Here is an 18,275-nt window from a genome sequence, read left to right on the forward strand (position 1 = left end):
TGACTTCTCCCTCTGCTGCAGCCAGATGAATCTCCTTCGCTTGCCATGTGACTAGGGTAGCTGTAGCTGTTCAAGCACGGCTCGCTGCCTTCCCTCCTTGGCTGATAAGGTGGGATACTGCAGGTAAGGAAATGGAGAAAAGGTGCTGCAAGAGCAGCTGGCACCTGCCTGGGACAACCATCCTTCCGGGTCTCCCACCCTCCTGCCAGTGGGTGGAGGTGCAGCAACAACCATGCGCAAGGAGCCAGTGTCCGACCCGACGGCTCTTCTAAAGCAAAACCTCTCCCTTGGGGAGGTCATCCTTCTCTAGCAAAGATAAGCCAGTGCTGCTGTATCAGCTCCCGGGCCTGACGGTGCCTACATGGCAGCATTTTCAGGGAAGTAGGTGGGATGACTCCACAGTTTCACCCAGGACGCTTATTTACAAGCGCCGAGTTGGTGGGCTCTCGACTGGGGCTGGGGCTGCCTTTGCTTCCTTCTCCCCTTCATGCAACTGCACATATATAAGAAAACCTCGATGGCCACCTTGTCTTTTCTCCTTCCCTTGGTGAGCCCCGTTGACACAAAATGATGTAGCCCTGCATCACCACAGCTGCAACAATACTGGGAGCCAGGAGCCCTCCCTCCTGTTCTGCTGCGCTTTGACCCACAGGGCCATCCACAGGGCTGGATAGGCAGCTGCCTGAGCCTAGCTCTGCCCACAAACAGCAAAATAATTAGGACAAAGGACATAATCTAGTCCACACAAGACATACTGGAATGAATTAGGTAAGTAAAGAGCTGGAAATAATGCATCAAATATGCCTGACAATGTCACATTAACAGTAAGAGTACACAGTTGAATGGCAGTGGTGTCCATTATCTCACTAAATGAAAAATAATCATTTTGTTAGTAAATTCTGTTTATTAAAAATGAGGTAGTGTTAAATACTGACAGAACTTTCTAAGTTATAGCTGTTTCGCTGATGCGATAAATCTTCTGCAGAAGTTTGGTTGCGGAAAGATTCTGAGTGCCATTTATTTGTGTGTCACTATGCTATTGATAAAACTACAGATCTCTACAGAAAGCAGAACACAGAAAAAATCCATTATCATTATTATCCTATGACTGAGTAAATGTGCACATAGTGGATGCGAATGCAATTCATGTTACAAGAAAATGAAGGAATGAAAATCATCTCTCTGGAGTTTTCTCATTTGCCAGTAACGTTCCTGTTACTGTACTTAGTGAGTCGATGCTCATTAAATCTGTTTGCTCATTACCGTTGGGCAGTATGTCAACAGAAAAAAAAAAAAAAAAAAGAAAAAAGGAAAACATAAAATACTGAGTGGCTCTGTACTATAGTTCTGTATGTGCCTACAGTGGAACTGAAACATAAATAAATCCACTGTAACAGTTATTTCCTTGTTCAGTAAAGAGTGAGGTCTCCCCAAAGTCTCTTACAATAGGTATCTGCATCTATTTTTTCATTTTAGAAGAGACACTCCCTGAAGCGCTTAGAAAGAATTAACATTGGCTTTTGTACGGGCTGACAGTCTGACATTCGGTGGGGGGTGGGGGTGGGGGAGCAATGCTGAGTCTCCAGTGTTTCCACAAGGCAACAGCAAAAACGTGCAGGGCTGAGCTAGCCACACGTCTGGTGATCTGCAAATGTCCCTTTCCTTTTTCATGGGTGAACTTGACCCTCTTAACGCACAGGTTTTGCGTCTGCCCTCCCTGTTTATCCTTCCAAGATTGTCTGAAACTACTGGGATGTAAACTAGAGTACCAGCTCCCACAAATGTAGATTTCCGACATGTTATGACATATAGTACGGTGAGATGTCCTGCCAGTGACTCACACGCTCCGTGCCGCTCAAGTGACAGGGAAAGGCGCTGCCCGCCCTAACTTGAACCGGCAGCACAGGCTACACCATGCCTGCAACCTAGAGCCGAGCTGGATCTCTCTTCACCCATGAAACCAGCATTTTCCGTGGCGGTGGGTTGGGAGTGGAGGGGGAAAAAAACCCACTACCCGCTAAAAATAATCAGCAGAGTTATGTCACTTGCCTTCATGAGCAGCGAGAGGGAGGCTGTGTGCTCTGTGCCACCCCTCTCCAGGCAGAAGTGCAGCCCTGACACAGCAGCAGCCCCCAAAGCATTCTCGGCAGCTTGGCACCTAACTGTTTTTGAAGTTTGAGTTTACCAAAGCCCGAGTCGCCTTAACTCGGGAGCACGGCTGCAAGGCGAGTACGGCGGCGCCGAAAAATCGTTTCAGCGCGCAGCCTGCCCTTCTCGCTTGCCCAAAGCAGATAGAAACCAAGACAGGGGAGAAAGAAAAGGATTAAGAAGAAGGGGGGAAGGCAGCGGAGCCCGCGGCGCTGGCAGGGAGCGCGGTGCCGGCTCCCCGCGGCGGGCAGGCATCCCAACTGTTGCAGGGAGGTGACCGGGGAGCTGCGGTGGCAGCGCCGGCGGCGGGCAGGCAGAGGCCGGCGCGCACGGGCGGGTCCGGGCGGGCGGGCAGGTGCGGGGACCGGGCTCGGGGCGGGATGCGGGCCGCCGGGCCAGGCGGGGTGGCGGCGCCCGGGGCCGGGGACCCGCCGCGGTTACCTTGAGGATGAGATCGGTGTGGTGCTGGTCCAGCATGTTGGCCTTGCGGAAGGAGGTGATGATCACCCTGCCGTACCTCCCCGGCGTCTGCAGGTCGGAGTAGAGCCGGTGCTTGGAGCGGTTCACCGGGAAGAGGCTGTCCACCAGGTTCCTCTCGATCTTGGCCAGGCTGTGCGTGGGGGCCAGGAGGTGCTCCACGCTCTCCTCCACCTGGTAGCGGCTGAAGCTGGCGCCCAGCAGGATGGAGATGAGCACGGGCGCCGAGGCGAAGAACACCGGGTGGCTGGCGACGAAGTGGCCGAGCCGGGAGAAGGACGTCCCCAGCCCCCTGTGCAAGACCTGCCGCAACATCCTAGTGCGGAGGGCGCGCAGGAGGGCGAGCGCCGCGCCGGGGCCCCCGCAGCTCCCCCACGGCCCCCGCAAGACCATGGGGCAGCCCCGCCGGGCGCCGCCTCCCCCCCGGCCGCGGCTGCGGGGGGCCGGGGGCCGCCGCCGCGCCTGTGCGTGTGTGTGCGGTGTGTGTGCGCGCCCGCCCGCCCGTGTGCGTGCGCGGGGCGGCTCGGGCGCCCGTCCTCCCGCAACGCCACCGTGCCCGAGAGGAGTTTCCCGGCGCCTCGTTGCCCGACTTGCAAACCCGCCGCCCCTCGCCACGGCCGCGGAGCGGCGGCGCGGACCGCCGCGGGGGGGGGCAGCCCCGCCGCCGCCGCCGCGGCCCCACCGCCCCTCGCCGCGGGAAGGGGCAGGCGTCGCTCGCCGCTCCCCGCCCCCGCCGCGGAGTTTGCGCGGGAGCGGGGCTGCCCGCAGACTGCTGACTAATCCCCCAGCCGCGGCAGGCGGGGCGGGCGCGGAAAGCCCTCCGCGGCGCCCCCGCCGCCGCCGCCGCCCTCCGCCCAGGGGCGCGGGGCCACGCCGGGCGGCGCCTAGCACGGGGCGGCGGGGCGCAGCGCGGCGCCTCCCGCCGGGGCCGCCCCGCGGGCCGCGCTCGGGACGCCGCGGCGCGCCCCGCCCCGCCCCGCCCGGCTGCCGGCCGGCCCCGCCTGCCGCCGGGACGGGCGGGTAGCGCAGGCTGCCCGCGGCCCCGACGGGCGGGCGGACGGGCGGCGGCGGCGGGGGGTCGGAGCCGCCGCCTCTCGCGGAGAGGGACTCGGGTGTGCTTCGTGCGGGGGGGCTCGGCTCGGGGGCCGCCGCCAGAAAGGTCTGAGCGCACCCCCCGGCGGCGGGGGGGGCCGCGTCCCGGGGGTGCCCGACGGCGCGCCCCGCGCTCCCGCCGCGCAGCGGACCGCGGCGGCGGCGCCGCCAGCGCGGTACAGCCCGCCGGCCCCGCGCGGCCCGAGTGGGCATGTGCGGCGCCTGCACATGCCCACTAGGGAAGTCGGGCGCCGGCGGCGGGGGTGCCCCTGCCCGCCTCGCCGGCCCCGGCCGCGGCAGCGCCCGGCGTGAGGAGCCCCGGCCGCTCGCCGGCCCCGCCGCCGCTGCCGGCCCCGTGCCGCGCCGGGGGAGCGCGCTGCCGCTGTCCTCGCCGCCAGCCGGGGGCCGCCTCGGAGGCGTGTGGCCGAGCGCGCTGCCCACCTGTGCGCAGGTACGGCCCGGCCCCGCCGGCGCCCGTCGCCGTGGAACAGCCGGCGGTTACAGAGGCGAGCGGAAATGGCCGTGTGGGCGCGCCGGCTGAGGCTGCGGCGTACCGGGGCGCCCCGGTTCCTGCTGCTGGCAGCGGGCCCTGCCCGGTTGGCATTGGGAGCCCGGCTACTGCCCAGGCCGGTGGTTTTACAAATCGGCGAAAAGGAAGTTTCTGTTTGACAGCGGTTACACGTGTTGCCGCATGAAACAGCGGCAGCGCCCTGTTTGGGTTATTGATGGACTGGCTGACAGTCATCCTCCCTTTTGCATTTCAGTGGTGTCTGACCTAAGCTAATGTTTTGTCACGGACGCTTCATGCACAAACCCTCCCTGACATCACTCCCATCTCCTCACTTGCAGCGCGGTCACACAGCTTGAATGCTAAACTCTTTTTTCCATGTCTCACCGCTTTGAATGTGGCGAGCGAGTGAATGGCTTGATCAAGCAGTGCTGAGTTACCGCCAGCAAGGTCCTCGTGTCCCCTGGTGCTTCTGGGTGCTGAGCCCAAGCCCAGGAACGCTGCGGGCAGTGCTGTGCCCGCCGGCCGGGGAGTGCCCAGCCGAGGGGCGCGGGGTCTGTGGCACGGTTGTGCCCCGGTTCCACCCCCACAGAGGTGACCCCCCACTGCTCTTGTCAGACCTACATCAGTTTAAGTATTTGATTTGAATATAACTCAAAGAAAACCCCGAAGATGGAGATGGAAGCGGAAGCAGAGGCACGGGAGAGGATCGGGCCTAGGAGCCCAGGCCTCTCACCCCCCAGCCCAGTGCTCGCCCCGCGCTGCCCGGTGCCGGCGGGGCACAGCCCGCAGCACGGCTCCGTCTCGTTAGTGTGTATGAAGGGGAAATGCTGGGATGTGCCTAGTGCTTTGTGACATTAGCAACAAGTAAAGAGCTTTTGTCATTGCTGCTGACAGTATCATCTGTGCTGGTATTTTTTTTTTTTTTGGTCTTCATTAAAAGTATTTTATCATTATTAAAAATGAAGGGGATTATTAATTATTTCAGTAACTATCCAGTAGCTGATTCGCAGTTCCCCGGGGCACCTCAGGAAAACTAGTTTGAGTGCCTGACATCCAGCCCAGTTCTCGGCACGTTAATGCGTAAGCTACAGGCTGACTCCAGGAAGAATATATCCGTTTTGCGGGGGCAGAGAAGAAAACCGATGTACCGGCATTTCTGCTGGATGTTCCTCTGTCTTCCCAGACCGGGGCCTGTTTTATGGCATGTTGTAACCAGCATCGGACTGCACTGTTAGCTGCAGTGGAAATGATGTCTTCCCAAAGGTAGTCGTGGGGTTTCACGCCACCAAGTTCTGCCTCCCCTTGGCCCAGGGAATTGCCCTGCCTTTGACAGTGGGGTTGCCCGTAGGGGTGGGACATACAGGGGTGGGATGTGAGGCAGTTTGACACGTGCTGTTGGAAACACAGCTCAGCTGTGTGTGCTGTAACCGCACTGAGTGAGAATGTTCTAACGCCATGAGCGTGTCTTGTGGGTGTCACCAAACCGGAGGGGAAACTTTCTCCTTACTCCTGACTCTGCAGGCAGTGAAGTCACCTTGTTACTGACCATCAGCGCTCTGGTACTCCAAAAATTGGCATCAAAATATGTTCTGTGTGATATGGTTGTCGGGAGTGGAGCAGCTCGAGGCCTCCCACCAGTACTCTGTGAACAGCAGAGCATGGCTGAGCTCTCACCTCTCTTCTAGGGGAAAGCTCCAGTAACTGGAGCTCTTGCTGTTAGCACGTGCCTGGCAGTGCACATTGACCTCCTAAGCATTAACCAGCTCTGCCTCTCTTGTGGAGGAAATGGAAGGGTAGGATTTCTATCACACAGATGTGCTGCTCTGCTACAGCTCCGAATGGCGCTTTACAAAATAGATAATGATGTCTCATTGCTCTAGAGAGTTTCCAAACTAAATTAAGAAGAGAACGATGGGAAGAGATGACCATACAATGAGGTGCAGATGCTGGGAAGCGGGAGGGGGAGGACAATACAATTATGTCCTTTCAAAGCAAATGCCTCAGGGCAGCTACTTTTGGGGACAGAGTGTAAGAGGGAGATGAGGAAGACGTGACTCATAAAGACAGCATCTGCACAGGGTTCAAGTCTGCTCGGCACTGTGAAACATTTGTTGACTCTCAGACCTGTGCAAAGAGACTGTCTCGACCCATGCTCAGGACCTCTCAAGGCCAAACAGGCCCGGTGGCATAGCATGAGGCCATGCTGTCATTCCTGGGGTCTGCAAAGCCTGGGTGGGTCATGCACCCCACAGCCTGCGCCACAGGGCTTTAGCTCTTTGTGAGCACGAGCAGGATGCTTTGAACATCCAGAAACAGGCATCTCCCTATGCATTTGCTCGAATTTTGTTACAGTAATGAATTTTAAAGCTACTGTGAAAGGAAGAAGTGGACAAGGTTTTATTTAAAATAACCTCTTCCTCCTACCTCCTTAAAAGGGGTCCAATGAAAGAAAAAGCTGAGAGAAGTGATGGGAGGAGGGGATTCCTGATGAGTAACCTCAGATGAGTGAAGAGGGCCTAGGGGAAAGAAAAGGTGGCAGGAGCAGCTGGGATGGCTGTGGGAGGTATGCAGAGAATCAGGATTTTGCCTTGTTTAGTTAGGCATGAGGAACCAGAGAAGATATTTTAGGAGTGTGTGCAGGGGATTTAGTGCTGCAAATGTGGAATGATTTTTGCAACAGAGCACTGAGCAATGTGATGCAGGTTCCAGCTGGAGCTTGGAGAGAATGAGGTTACCCACAGTGAGGAGATGGGTAACAAAGACCTTCTTTTTTTAAAGGGAACTGTAAAAAAAAAAATTTCAAGGAGAGTTTAATAATTATGGCTAGATTCTTAAGGGATGCAAAACATTTTTCACTTAATTTCTCTGTGTTATGCTCATCTATACCTGCTGAAAGTCTGGCCAGTGATGTGCAAAGACACTGTGCTTTGTGCCAAGAGATCAAAACAACATGTAGCCAGCCCAGGATGGCTGGGGAGTGCGGTAGCTCTTATTGCATCACCCGAATGAGCTCTGCTCTGTATTTCTTGGCCTTACATCTGGGACCTGGGCCAATGCCAATTAAATTGGTGAGGGCACAGACAAGGTTAATGATGAAGTTAATCTCCCATTGCTGATTGGTGAATGAACCTCACAACTTGTAGCTTTTGTCCATTTTCAGTTAGCAGAAAAGTGAAGCAGGAGGAGGCCTCCTCCTTATTTCGAGCCTGTGTCCCATCCCAGTAGGAAGATTACCCAAAAGTATCACTCCTTTCACTGATACATGCAACACTTCTACAAGGATGGCAATTTGCTTGTACTGTAAAGGGCTTCCTAGAAGCAACCGTTGGAAATTGTAAGCCAGTCTCTGTGCAGTTAATAGTTTATATTTAAACAATGAAACTGTTCACTTTTCTCTTTTCATCTCCTCAGTCCCACCTTCTTTCGGATGACACCAAATAGTGGGGCATCATGAACACGAACAGCATGATCACAGTTTGAGAACCCCAAAACTGAGGTGATTTTTTAAACTCTGCCACCAGAGAAAGCAGAAACAAAATAGAGGATAAAAGCAGTATTTTTCATATGTGTGATCTCTCTCTGAACAAGTCCTTTGTGGCATGAAGGATGGAGATATCTGAACAATAGCTGCCTTCTTAACCCAACATACAAACCAAGAAGCAATACTGTGCCAAGGGATGGCCATACATTTTGTGGTCTGCATCTACAGATTTCATTGCCAGAATTCAGGATGGCTGATTTCTTACCTCCTGAAACAGGCTACTGACAGAATCAATCATGTTGAATTTTTTCCTTCAGTATGTCCCTAATGTTCACCAAATGGAATGGAAGAGAGAGGTAAAGATGAAGAAAAGCTATGGCTGTGCACGCACTGTGGCATTGCACTCCCCAGTGCCCTGACGTTCTGCCACCCGTGACAGGACATACATACTCTAATTGGACTTGCTAATGCAGATCTTGGGAGAAGCCACAGGAACTGGAGTAGCTTTTTGCATCAGCTAACAGGAAAGAAATCCTCCCTCCTGCTCTTGCATGACAACATCTCTTTTTTTGCAGCCTGTCCTGTAAAATGTGAATACGTAAAAGCTCCTTGCTGGCCTGTTCCTCCTACTGGATACAGAGATATATAAAAAGAATGTAAATCACCCAGAAATACTTTGACAGCTGGCACCTGATTCTTTCCCGAGTGCCCTAATGGTCACTCTTCGGCAGCTCTTTGCTGATTCATGAGGACTGCTAAGAGAAAGCGTGTGAGACATCTTTTACAGTGTAATAAAAAGAGGGAAGTGCCCTGTGTGGCTGGAACTGCAGTTCTGTGGTCTGTCTCTGAGATGCTCCATTAGCCTGCTGCTGGCAGTGATGACACAAAAATTGGAGATCCCCGATTGTACCATTAACATGAACAGATTGAAAAAACAAACTGGAATCTAACAGGGAGCCTGTGCTTTATTTTCTCTGCTTGTATGAAAACTCAGTAGAGGGGAAGGGTGGTTCTGTTCCCTTGCATATTGGCATAGGCTGCACAAAACCAGCTCTGCTTTTATTAGGGTTCTCCCATATCATGTTATATCTAGATTTACTTCTTAGGCTGAAACCTTTGGATCATTGCTCTCTGGCTATATTTTTGGCTAGGCTATCTGATATTTGTGATTGACCAGATGATTAATCATGGCCTCTCACCTGTTTATTTTAAAACAGTGATTGCTGACACTTCTGTCAGCCTTTGGAAAGGGTCTTTTCTTCACCATAAAAAACAATGGCCTGAAAAAAAGCCCTTCCTTGCAGAAAGGTGGATTAAGTTCTTATTTTGAAATGCAGTCTAAATGGTCCTGATGTGCTGAAATGTTACAGCTAATATAAGCAGACGAGTCAATTTACAGCTTTCATACTACATGTTAAGAAACAAAACAAGCAGACAAGACAGCACAATAAATCTGCCTGCTGTCCCTGTGTGGTTGATGTTAATTGAATGCAGTTGTATCAGATAACTGAATGATGCAGCTTCCTAAAAAAATAGGAAATGCACAAAATTTGTCAAGATCATGAATTTGTCCAAAGAAGGAGAGGACAGACTTAAATAATATATTCTTTAGGAAAAAAGACTGTGACCCAATGAAGAAGCATACTTATGTAAACCTGTGTACATAGTACAAAGTTCTTATTAAAACAACCTTGATGATACTAGAAAAACAATTATATTATTCAGAATTCAAGAGACCAAAAGAAAAAAGTGATATAATTTATGGATAAAGTATTTTAGAAAAATAGGAATTAATAATCCAACTATCACAGTTAACTGTATAAAATATATGGCTTCTTTGCTTAAAGAGTAAAACACTGCTTTAAGAGACAAACAAATTTCAGTATAAAACAAAACATTAACTGGGAGTTTAGTAAATGTCTGGAGACACTGGGATTTCGGCAGAGTGTACCTCCTAGAATAGTGTGAATGTTTCTTTTCTGTTTATGTGCCTTCATACAAAACTGGGCAAAACAATTAGCTTACAAGAGAAAGCAAAATAAAACACATGGAGCTACTGAAGTAGGTTAGCATCTGATTTCTGATTTCAGATTTAGAAATAAATACATATGCACCCATATATGGATATATGTACAGCATATATATATATGGCATATCTGTAAACGCTTATTTATATATATTTACAAACAGGCTTAAATGAAAGCAGGGGACATTTAAGTCAGATACTAAAAAAGCTTTTTAACAGTAACTTTCTTATAGTAATGTGGAGCACTAGGGTCACCTGGGAAGGGTGTAGGCTTTCCAGTATTGGAGGATTTTAAAAGCAAGCTGGATAAATGTGTAAGGTGTGACCTAAGTATTGCTAATCCCACCTTGGGGTAGAAGAATGGACTAGGAGTCTTTGAGGACTTTCTCAGCCAGCAGTCTGTGTGACGCTAGGATATAGCCAAAGGATAGGTTAGGTGTTACAGATCCACATCTGACAAAGTATAAGAAAAATAGTCTGTGATTTGCAGATGCAGAGACACTTGTTACTGAGCACAGAGGACAGCTCCTCTCTAGCTCACCTACAAGAAGAGAAAACACAGATTCAGTAGTAGTCCCTGGCAGAGGAGCCAAGCTGTATAGACAGGGCTGATCAGCCTATTTCTCCACCGCTTTGCTGCTTCATATTGTGACTTATGTCCCATTTATAGCCTTTGGCTAGGCTTTGTGTCTTTAAAGCTGTTAGTAAAGACAATTATCTAAATATAAATTACGGATGTACAACTTTGGGACAGCACACTCTGACTCAGAATCGTCTTCATACTGCTCTGTCACGTTCTTCCACCTGCATCTAGATGGCATATTGAGTCATATTGACAGTGTAGTTGGCTATAAAGTAAAAGACCTTCAGTAAAGGACATTTTTTAAAAAAACTTAATTTTTCTGCAGTCTTTCAGAATGTGTACATGAACTGATATCAGATTGACTAGATTTTAAACAGTGTCACAGAGGTTTTGCATCATTTACAGGACGTAGCACAGACAATGGATCAAGGACTGAAAGCTGCAGGAATCAGGTTCTACCACTGCTGTATGGTCACAGGCAATTCACTGTTAATTGCCTCTTGCCTCAGTTTCCCCATCTTTAAAACTGGGATGATAAAGGTTGTCTTCCTTGCACAGGGAGTAGAATGAGCATAATCAGCAATTTAACAGCACTTAGGAAATACAGAATGATATACCAGCATGGACCTGTAGAGTATTCAGACCAGAGAACCCTTATTTGTAAGATCATTCTTAACGTTATGCTTTGTTATGCTTTATTGGCTGTTATTAAATGTCAAAACGGGCCAAGTAATACAATAAAAAGTAAAGGGGAAGTGAGTTTTAATTACTCCTTAACCAGCCCATTTTCAGCTTCCCACAAAAATATGGATCCTGTATGGCCATTGTGACAGCCCTGCTCCAGTGCTTTCTCAACATACACCAGGCAATTGCACCAGGTACGTGCTTGATGAGTTTGGATGTACCTCCATGCTGGTTTTCTGCTGTGCCTTGAGCTGCTGCTGTCCTTTCTGTTTGTCACAAACATGTCTTTCCCCTGCATTGCTGTAAGCACCCATGAATGAAGTCAGGGACTGGCTACAATCAGGAGGAAGTAGTAGAAGAGGACCCTTAAGTAGCAAAACAAACAAATGAAACAAACCAGCCACATTATTTTAAAGCGGAGGATTTGCCATTCATACATCCCTTGTATGTGATCACTAAAAATGTGCCACAGCCTTATTTGAATAGCCCTTAAAAATGCCCTGTTACTTGCTCACCCCACGTCTCCATGTAAAGAATATGCAGGACAGTAGCTGAAGATTTATTTGGGGACTGTGTTTAGGGCAATACAACAGTCTGCATGGTTTTATTTTTAAGCACTAAAAATCTCTCATGACAAAACACGGACTGTATGGTGCTGGAAGAAACCCATGGCAGTAAGTCACAGGTGTACATTTTACGAGCAGGTGAAATGCATACAGCATTTGATAGAGAGCAGTTATTCTTAAGGCGTACATTTTCAGTTCGGAAGCATTAGATATTTAAGCAGGTGTGTATTCAATGTAAGAAAACATCAGATTCCTTTTTCTCTTACATGCTTTTCATAGGAGTGGCTTGATTTTCCGATTGTTCCTGATGTTCCTAAGATAAAAACAGAAGCAGGGAATTATCCTACTGTATGATGTACATTTGATCTTTATAGGGTTTTTGGGTTTACTTTCTATGAAAACTGCATTCCAAGCAGTACTTTCTGCTCATGAATATAGAATTATCTTATTACTGTAAATGTAACATACTATTTTACATTTTAATTGAGGAGCTGGTGTTCTACCCGGGTAAATGCCCATCAGTATTACATGACACACAATTAAAGCAGAGTGTCAAAACCTAATTTTCTAAGGCAAATGTTTAAAATCACATATGTGCCTATTTTTGGATCAAAACCCCTTATCAAGCTGTACTCTAGCTTTCCTAGCAAATACGAATGTGCAGACCATGGCAGTATGAATCATCAGCTTGCCTCTGATCAGAATTCAGGGTATATTCTGGTTTGTGTATAATACTAATTGAGTTTGGCTTTGCACCTGAAAGCACACACTTAATTTTGACTGCATGGGACTATCATACGAGGAATGACTGTTTTATATTTCAGTGAAATTTACTCTACATTTTAGGAAATCATTAAGCGTATTTTTTTTTCCTCCAGGCTGCTGCAAGCTTACATTTTGGTTCATGGGAGATGAATGTTATTCCTGAGACTAAAAACAGTATTTAATTATTCTGTAATATTTCTGTCACAGTAGTACTTAGAACCTCCTCTTGCTGTTCCTGTAAAATTCTTCCCAAATTTACTAAATCATAATAATCTCAAAAGTCAGTATTTGCACACGCTTAAGCAGATGGTTCCTAAGAGATGGCTGCTTAAACCACTCTGTATTTAACATGCTCAGTTTGGGGCTTTGCAATTGCTTTTTTTGGAAGCCAGGGGCTGCTCTGGTCCCTGGCAATTCTGCTAAGTTCAGGGAGATTGTTTTCCTGGTTGGGGTTTTTTTTTGGTTGGTTTGGTTGTGGTTTTTTTTGGTCGGTTGGTTGTTTTTTTTTTTTTCCAATGCATCCTCCTCTGATATCATGGAAAGTGAATTAGTCTGAGTGGAATGGAGATGAACAGAGGTTCATGGAGATACAGAAATCTTAGGAAGCTGATGGGGAATAATGGTGCAGAGGGAAAGTGGGGTCAGCAGGTGGGATAGAACAGTAAGGGAGTGTATCCCAGGCTTGGGGAACACATTACTTACAAGAGTGGAAAATGAGCACAGAGATGGGTCTGTAACCACCACCATCCACCTCCCCAGTTTGTATTCCTGGGTCTCTTCTGCTGCCAGACAAAAGCAGCGACAATCACAGCAAACGGTGTTTCATCCTCCCTTGGAAAGTTTGTTTCCCTCTCAGCTTGTAAGGCCAAAGTCTATATATTAAGAGTTCGGATCAGTCCTTTGAGATGATACTGCATGCAGGAATTCATGTGGGGGAGGGGAAGACATTTGCTTTAAAATCGCTTCCCCCCTTCACACCCCCTGCCCCCCCTGTTCCAGAATACAGATTTATATCTGAAGAACATTCAGGTTGCAGAGCACTGAAATGTTCAGAAACACCTAACTTGAGATGCCAATATGACCTTAATTTGGCCTCAGTGTGCACACAGATTTTACTTACATGATAATGCATTAGTTTTTTTTAGGATTAGGATTTTTTAATTGATTAGGATTAATTAAGGAAGCAGAGTTGCATATGGAATGAGTCTGTTCCCTGGAGGCCAGACCCTGCGTCATTTGCTGTAGGTGCTTGAAGGAAGCTGTGATTGGAACGAAGAGGAAAGAGGAAAAGAAGAGGAAAGATTCACGAGTTATGTAGCTGTATACCCTCCTGCAAATCAGATTTTGTCCTTGCCTTTCACTGCTGTGTCTGACTGCCTGAGGACTCCGATACTTGACAGCTGGGACACATGATTTTGTCTGGGTAAATGTATGGGAGGAAACGGCTTGAGTGGGGGCGAGCTGCAGAAAGATGGGTGAACTCAGCCTTGGCTTCTGAAATTTCTGTCTTCTTGTCAGGCCTGGCATATCCTCTGAGTGAAAGAGAAAATCAAGATAAGCGACACTAATTCCTGGGTCACTGGTCTGTAGCCAGAGGTCCAGGTGGCTTGGAATGGCCTGGACAGAGGTGAAATTGGCTGCAGCTGGAGAGAGGAGGAAAGGGAGCAGGGCGTGAAGAGTGGTCAGGCTTTGGCACAATCAAGCTCACAGATGTGAGAAAAAAGGTAACGAGAAAGGGAAACCTTCAGTAAGGTGGAGTTCAGGGTTGACAGGGATCGTGAAACTCTGCTGTCTCTTGGTAAAGCTTCGCAGTTTCTTCCCATTTGCCACTGCTGAGGCTGTGCTGCTTTCAGCTGTCACTGGGGATGCCACCAGCCCGCCGATGCAGTGGACTGTCAACACAGCGGATTACCCGCAGAAAAAAAGTCAGTCAGTTCTTTTAAAGAGAACAGTGCCTTCCATTTACACTGGCTGCGATGTTGTGGTTTCCCCTTGCCTCCAGTTCTTGCAAAGAGCCCACGAAGGAGCTTGCTGGCGCCGTGATGGCATGGTCGGCCAAGTCCCGGCCGCGGGGCCAGGCGACATCCCCGCTTCTGCCCGGTGCACGGCGCGTCCTCGTGCCCTGCTTCCGTACCAGATCCCGAGCTTGCTGCTCTCCCTTGTTCTCCTTTAGTCCGTCCTCGGTTTCCCTCTCCTCCTCCCCACACCTCCTCCCCTCAGACCCCCGCGGGCTCCCGCCGCCCGGGGCCGCCGCGGGCCCTCCCCGACGGGCAGCGGCAGCGCCGCGCGTTTCCCGCCGCGGGGAGATACCGCGGCCCCGAAGGGCTGGCGGGGAGGGCGGGCGGCCGCGGGGCGGCGGTGTTGCGCAGCGCTCCCGGGGCCTAGCGGGGCCGGGCCGGGCCGGGGCCGGTGCTGCCTGGCGCAGCGGCCGGCCCTGAGGGCCCTGGCCGCCCGCCTTGCCCCGCCGAGGGACGGCTCCGCGGAGGCGCCGGCGCTTTGACGCCTCACGGGGCCGAGGCGCCATTTCGTGGCCGCGGGTGCTGGCCCCTGAGGTGCCCCGGCCCCGCCAAGCCGGGCGTCCCGGGCCAGCCGTGAGCGCCTTGCTCCGGGCTCCCGCTGTCGGCCCTGCCCGGCAGCCAGGGCCGTGGGCGCGCCGGGCGGTGCCTGCCGTGGGCGGCCGCGGCGGGGGAGCGGGGCGGGCGGCGGGGAGCGGGGCGGGCGGGCCGCTGCTGCCGTGTGGGGAAGGCAAGGCAGAATCTGTGAATCGGACCCGTCAGCTCCCCAGCTGAAAAAGCGGCCGGTGCTGCTGGTGTGAGGCTGCTCTAAGCGTGTGGGCGTTACCCAGCCGGCATATCGAATTCGAAGCACACAGTATTTCTGCCCAAAAGAAATGGTCAGGTTCTATTCTTCGTGGGTTTGTTTGTTTGGGTTTTGTCACCTTCCAGACACAGGCGGATACTGCTGCAGAGAAGAAAGGCAAATCCAATGCCATGGAAAAGCAAGACTGAAGGTGCAAGCAGCAAGGGGCAGCCCTGGTACGGCGCCGAGGTGGAGGAAGTCAAAGCATTTCTGAGCAGCAGCAGACGAGTGTCTCTGAGCAAGTGTCAGAGTGTCTTGGCAACAGTACAAGATGTCTGCAACTTTCCTTCACTTATGCAGAAAACACATCATGTAGGCAGTGCAGTGGTGCGTGAACACGGCAGTGTAGGCTAGGTTTTGAAATATTTGCATCGAAAGCAAAGACTTGTTTGGTCGGTGTAGGGAGGCTGAAAATTTTGTGACAGGGGCTATGGCATTTCTCTCTCTGGCCATTAATTGGTTGTTACAAATCTGCAGTGCAGTCATGGCTTTTTTTTTTTTTTTTTTTTTTCCCTTCCCCTCTCCTCCTTTCCTCTCCTTCAAATTATTTATTCTTAATAGTATTAGTAGTTTTAAGTGCTGTAGAACATCAACTAGTTTCTTTGGTAACCAAGTCGGTTACACACCCACACAAAGTTAGAATCTGCTAGGTGCATTTTCCCTTTTAGAAAAGATGTCGGGTTTGAAAACCACAGCAGTAGGGCAGCAGTCTGTGTTCTCAGGGAGTCATTCCAGAAAAAGTTCCGTATACCATATGCAGATTTATGTCTAAGTCCTGATCTTTTGTTTATACACACATATGGAACTTGGAATATACTACCTATATATTGATTTTCCCAGTGACTTCAGGATTATATACTTCTTTCTCATCCCAGTATTTCATCATTCCCACTTTCGCCCTCACTCCTCCTCACTTGTGGAGAATAGGTGGCTGTGAAAGAGCACATGGTAGAAATACAGCACAGGTGAATAAGCTTGCAAATGCATGCTGAATTGCTTCTTACTTTATTTGGTAAGTAAGTAAAAATAAGGTAAAAATTTGCACTGTTCCTTAATCTACCCCCTGAAATTATAGAGGTGAATGCAGTGGCTTTTGTAGATAGCTTCTTTTTAGGGATTTGAATATAAAAGTGGCCTTTCTGTTCTTGGTAGTTTTTTGAAAGCAAATAGGTACACGCAGGATTACAATTAATTTGTGAGTATGGATTGTAATAATTAATATGACTAAGAATCCCTGTCATATTGTCTTGATCATGACCAGTAGTTTAGTCTATAGCAGAAGCTTGGAGACTTTTATTGCACTTTCTCTAGTGACATGTCAAATCCCCACAAAATTAAAACATGTACATTTTTAAACATATTTCCCTTGTTTCTGTATATGAGGCGAGATGGCACTAGTATTTGAGAAGTGAAAGATAGCCATAAACACAGGCTGAGCCTGACAAGGCCATTTCATTGTTCTTGTCTGAATGAAGTGCTAAGAAGGAAACAATAAACAGGGAAGGGTAAATTAGAAGGTTTTACTTTCTTTCCTTTCCAGTTCTGAATCATCAGTCATAAACCAGAATAGTAGGTATGTTTTTAGTTAAATATGGGTTTTATGCTGATGCGATGCCTTTTAATTGCAGTTCTTCTGGAGTGGGAAAAGCCTGACACAAATACAGAGAGCACCTGAAAGTACTCTTATGCGGTACTTGTCATTTCATAACACCCCTTCCTGCGCTACAAGTACATAACATGCTGTGTAATTCCGCATTAGAAAGCTGGAAAGGTTGCAACGCCTAGTTTACAGGAGTCTGATGAAGATTGAGCTGGGTGATGTGCAGTAAGCATTTTTTGTAGTACTGCATAGTTAAAATTTAATCCATTATAAATAAGAGCTAATGAAAACATTAGCGGGAAGAAAAGCCTGGCTTGAAGGAGACAGGCACATATTGCTATCCTCCTCTAGGTCATTTATGTCAGCCTATGGCCACATCACTTTCTTAAACCTGTAGGGAACATTTCCCTCTGGGCTTCTGCACATTCTGCTGTCTCCTCCTGGTGCCAGACACAGTCCTTTCTGCAGCATCTTTCTTGGGCGCTTCCTGTCTCTCATTGCCATAGAGACAGAGTGTGCCTATTAGAGACACAGCAGAGTTGTGCTCACCCAAACCCAGGGATGGCTGGAGAAGGCAGACCACGAGCAGACCTGTAGGCTTAAGGTGCCGTGGAGAGGATTTTGTGGCTGGGTGCTGATCTGCATAGCTGTTTCAGTACAGGGTCCAAAAATCCTCCGTAGGTGAAATGAGCCTGTGGATGCAGCCAAAAGGCTTAAGGAACTCTTTCCCTATGCCCTGGGTTATCTGAACCATGGTCTAACACTATTTCTGTTAAAGATGATGCACAGCATTATTTCATGTTCTCAGTAATAACCAAAACGCTGCATAGAGCAGGAAGGCTGGGCTTGTAATACAAGAGCTAAGCAAGGACTCAAGACAGCCTTGATTCTTGCCTCTGGCCCAGTGTTTCTGTATGGTTCTGACCAAATTGTCTCCCTTAGTTTCTTCTCTTCAGAACACGGGTATTATTTTCTTTCACCCCTTTGCAGGGTAAGTGGGAGCCTATGGCCATCATCCAGCCTAATGTCCATGCACATACATGCTGTCAGTCACTTTCGCATTTGCTCCAGAACAGGCCTATTGCAGCCCCTGAGTAATTCAGCAAGCTTGAGTGCCTTTGGTGCCTTGCTATGGGCCTGTAGTCGCCTGCATCCTGTTTGGAGAGGCAGGTGCCAGGCAAGGTGCCTCAAAGCATGGTTGGTCCACCACCAGTCATCCCAAGTCTTGTTTGTAGTAACTGATGTTGGCACTTGCGGTCTAAACTGTAGTTGGAATAACAGGAGTGTAGGTGCAAAGTACGTGGTGACAATGTTTACTGTGTGTAAGCCTCTGCTTAGTCCCAAACCTGAAGTAGCACCACTACTGTAGTAGGAGTGTATATGGTTACCCTTACGGTGAGCAGCAGCTATAGGGCAGAAGGTTGTTTCTGCTGAACTGCTGCATGCATGCCTTCTCCCATACCTGCATGTGAGAGTGGTGGGA

General features: G+C 49.6%; 1 protein-coding gene across 2 annotated transcripts in view; it reads right to left on the reverse strand.

Annotated features, from left to right (window-relative positions):
* The window catches only part of PTCHD1 (patched domain containing 1), a 46,865-nt gene extending 31,874 nt beyond the window's left edge, over nucleotides 1–14,991 (reverse strand). Inside the window, exons 1-2 of one of the 2 annotated variants that reach the window (XM_080375220.1) lie at nucleotides 14,602–14,991; nucleotides 2,590–14,564 (exon numbers count right to left, since the gene is read on the reverse strand). In XM_080375220.1, the coding sequence (XP_080231346.1) occupies nucleotides 2,590–3,930 (1,341 nt within the window). In that variant the 5' untranslated portion in view covers nucleotides 3,931–14,564; nucleotides 14,602–14,991. Of the gene's footprint in view, nucleotides 1–2,589 lie in introns of both variants that reach the window. The other variant, XM_080375221.1, reaches the window with a different exon arrangement.
* Nucleotides 14,992–18,275: the final 3,284 nt, after the last annotated feature.

The sequence above is a fragment of the Falco punctatus genome (genome assembly GCF_963210335.1).
Source record: "Falco punctatus genome assembly, chromosome: 2".
NCBI lineage: Eukaryota > Metazoa > Chordata > Aves > Falconiformes > Falconidae > Falco > Falco punctatus.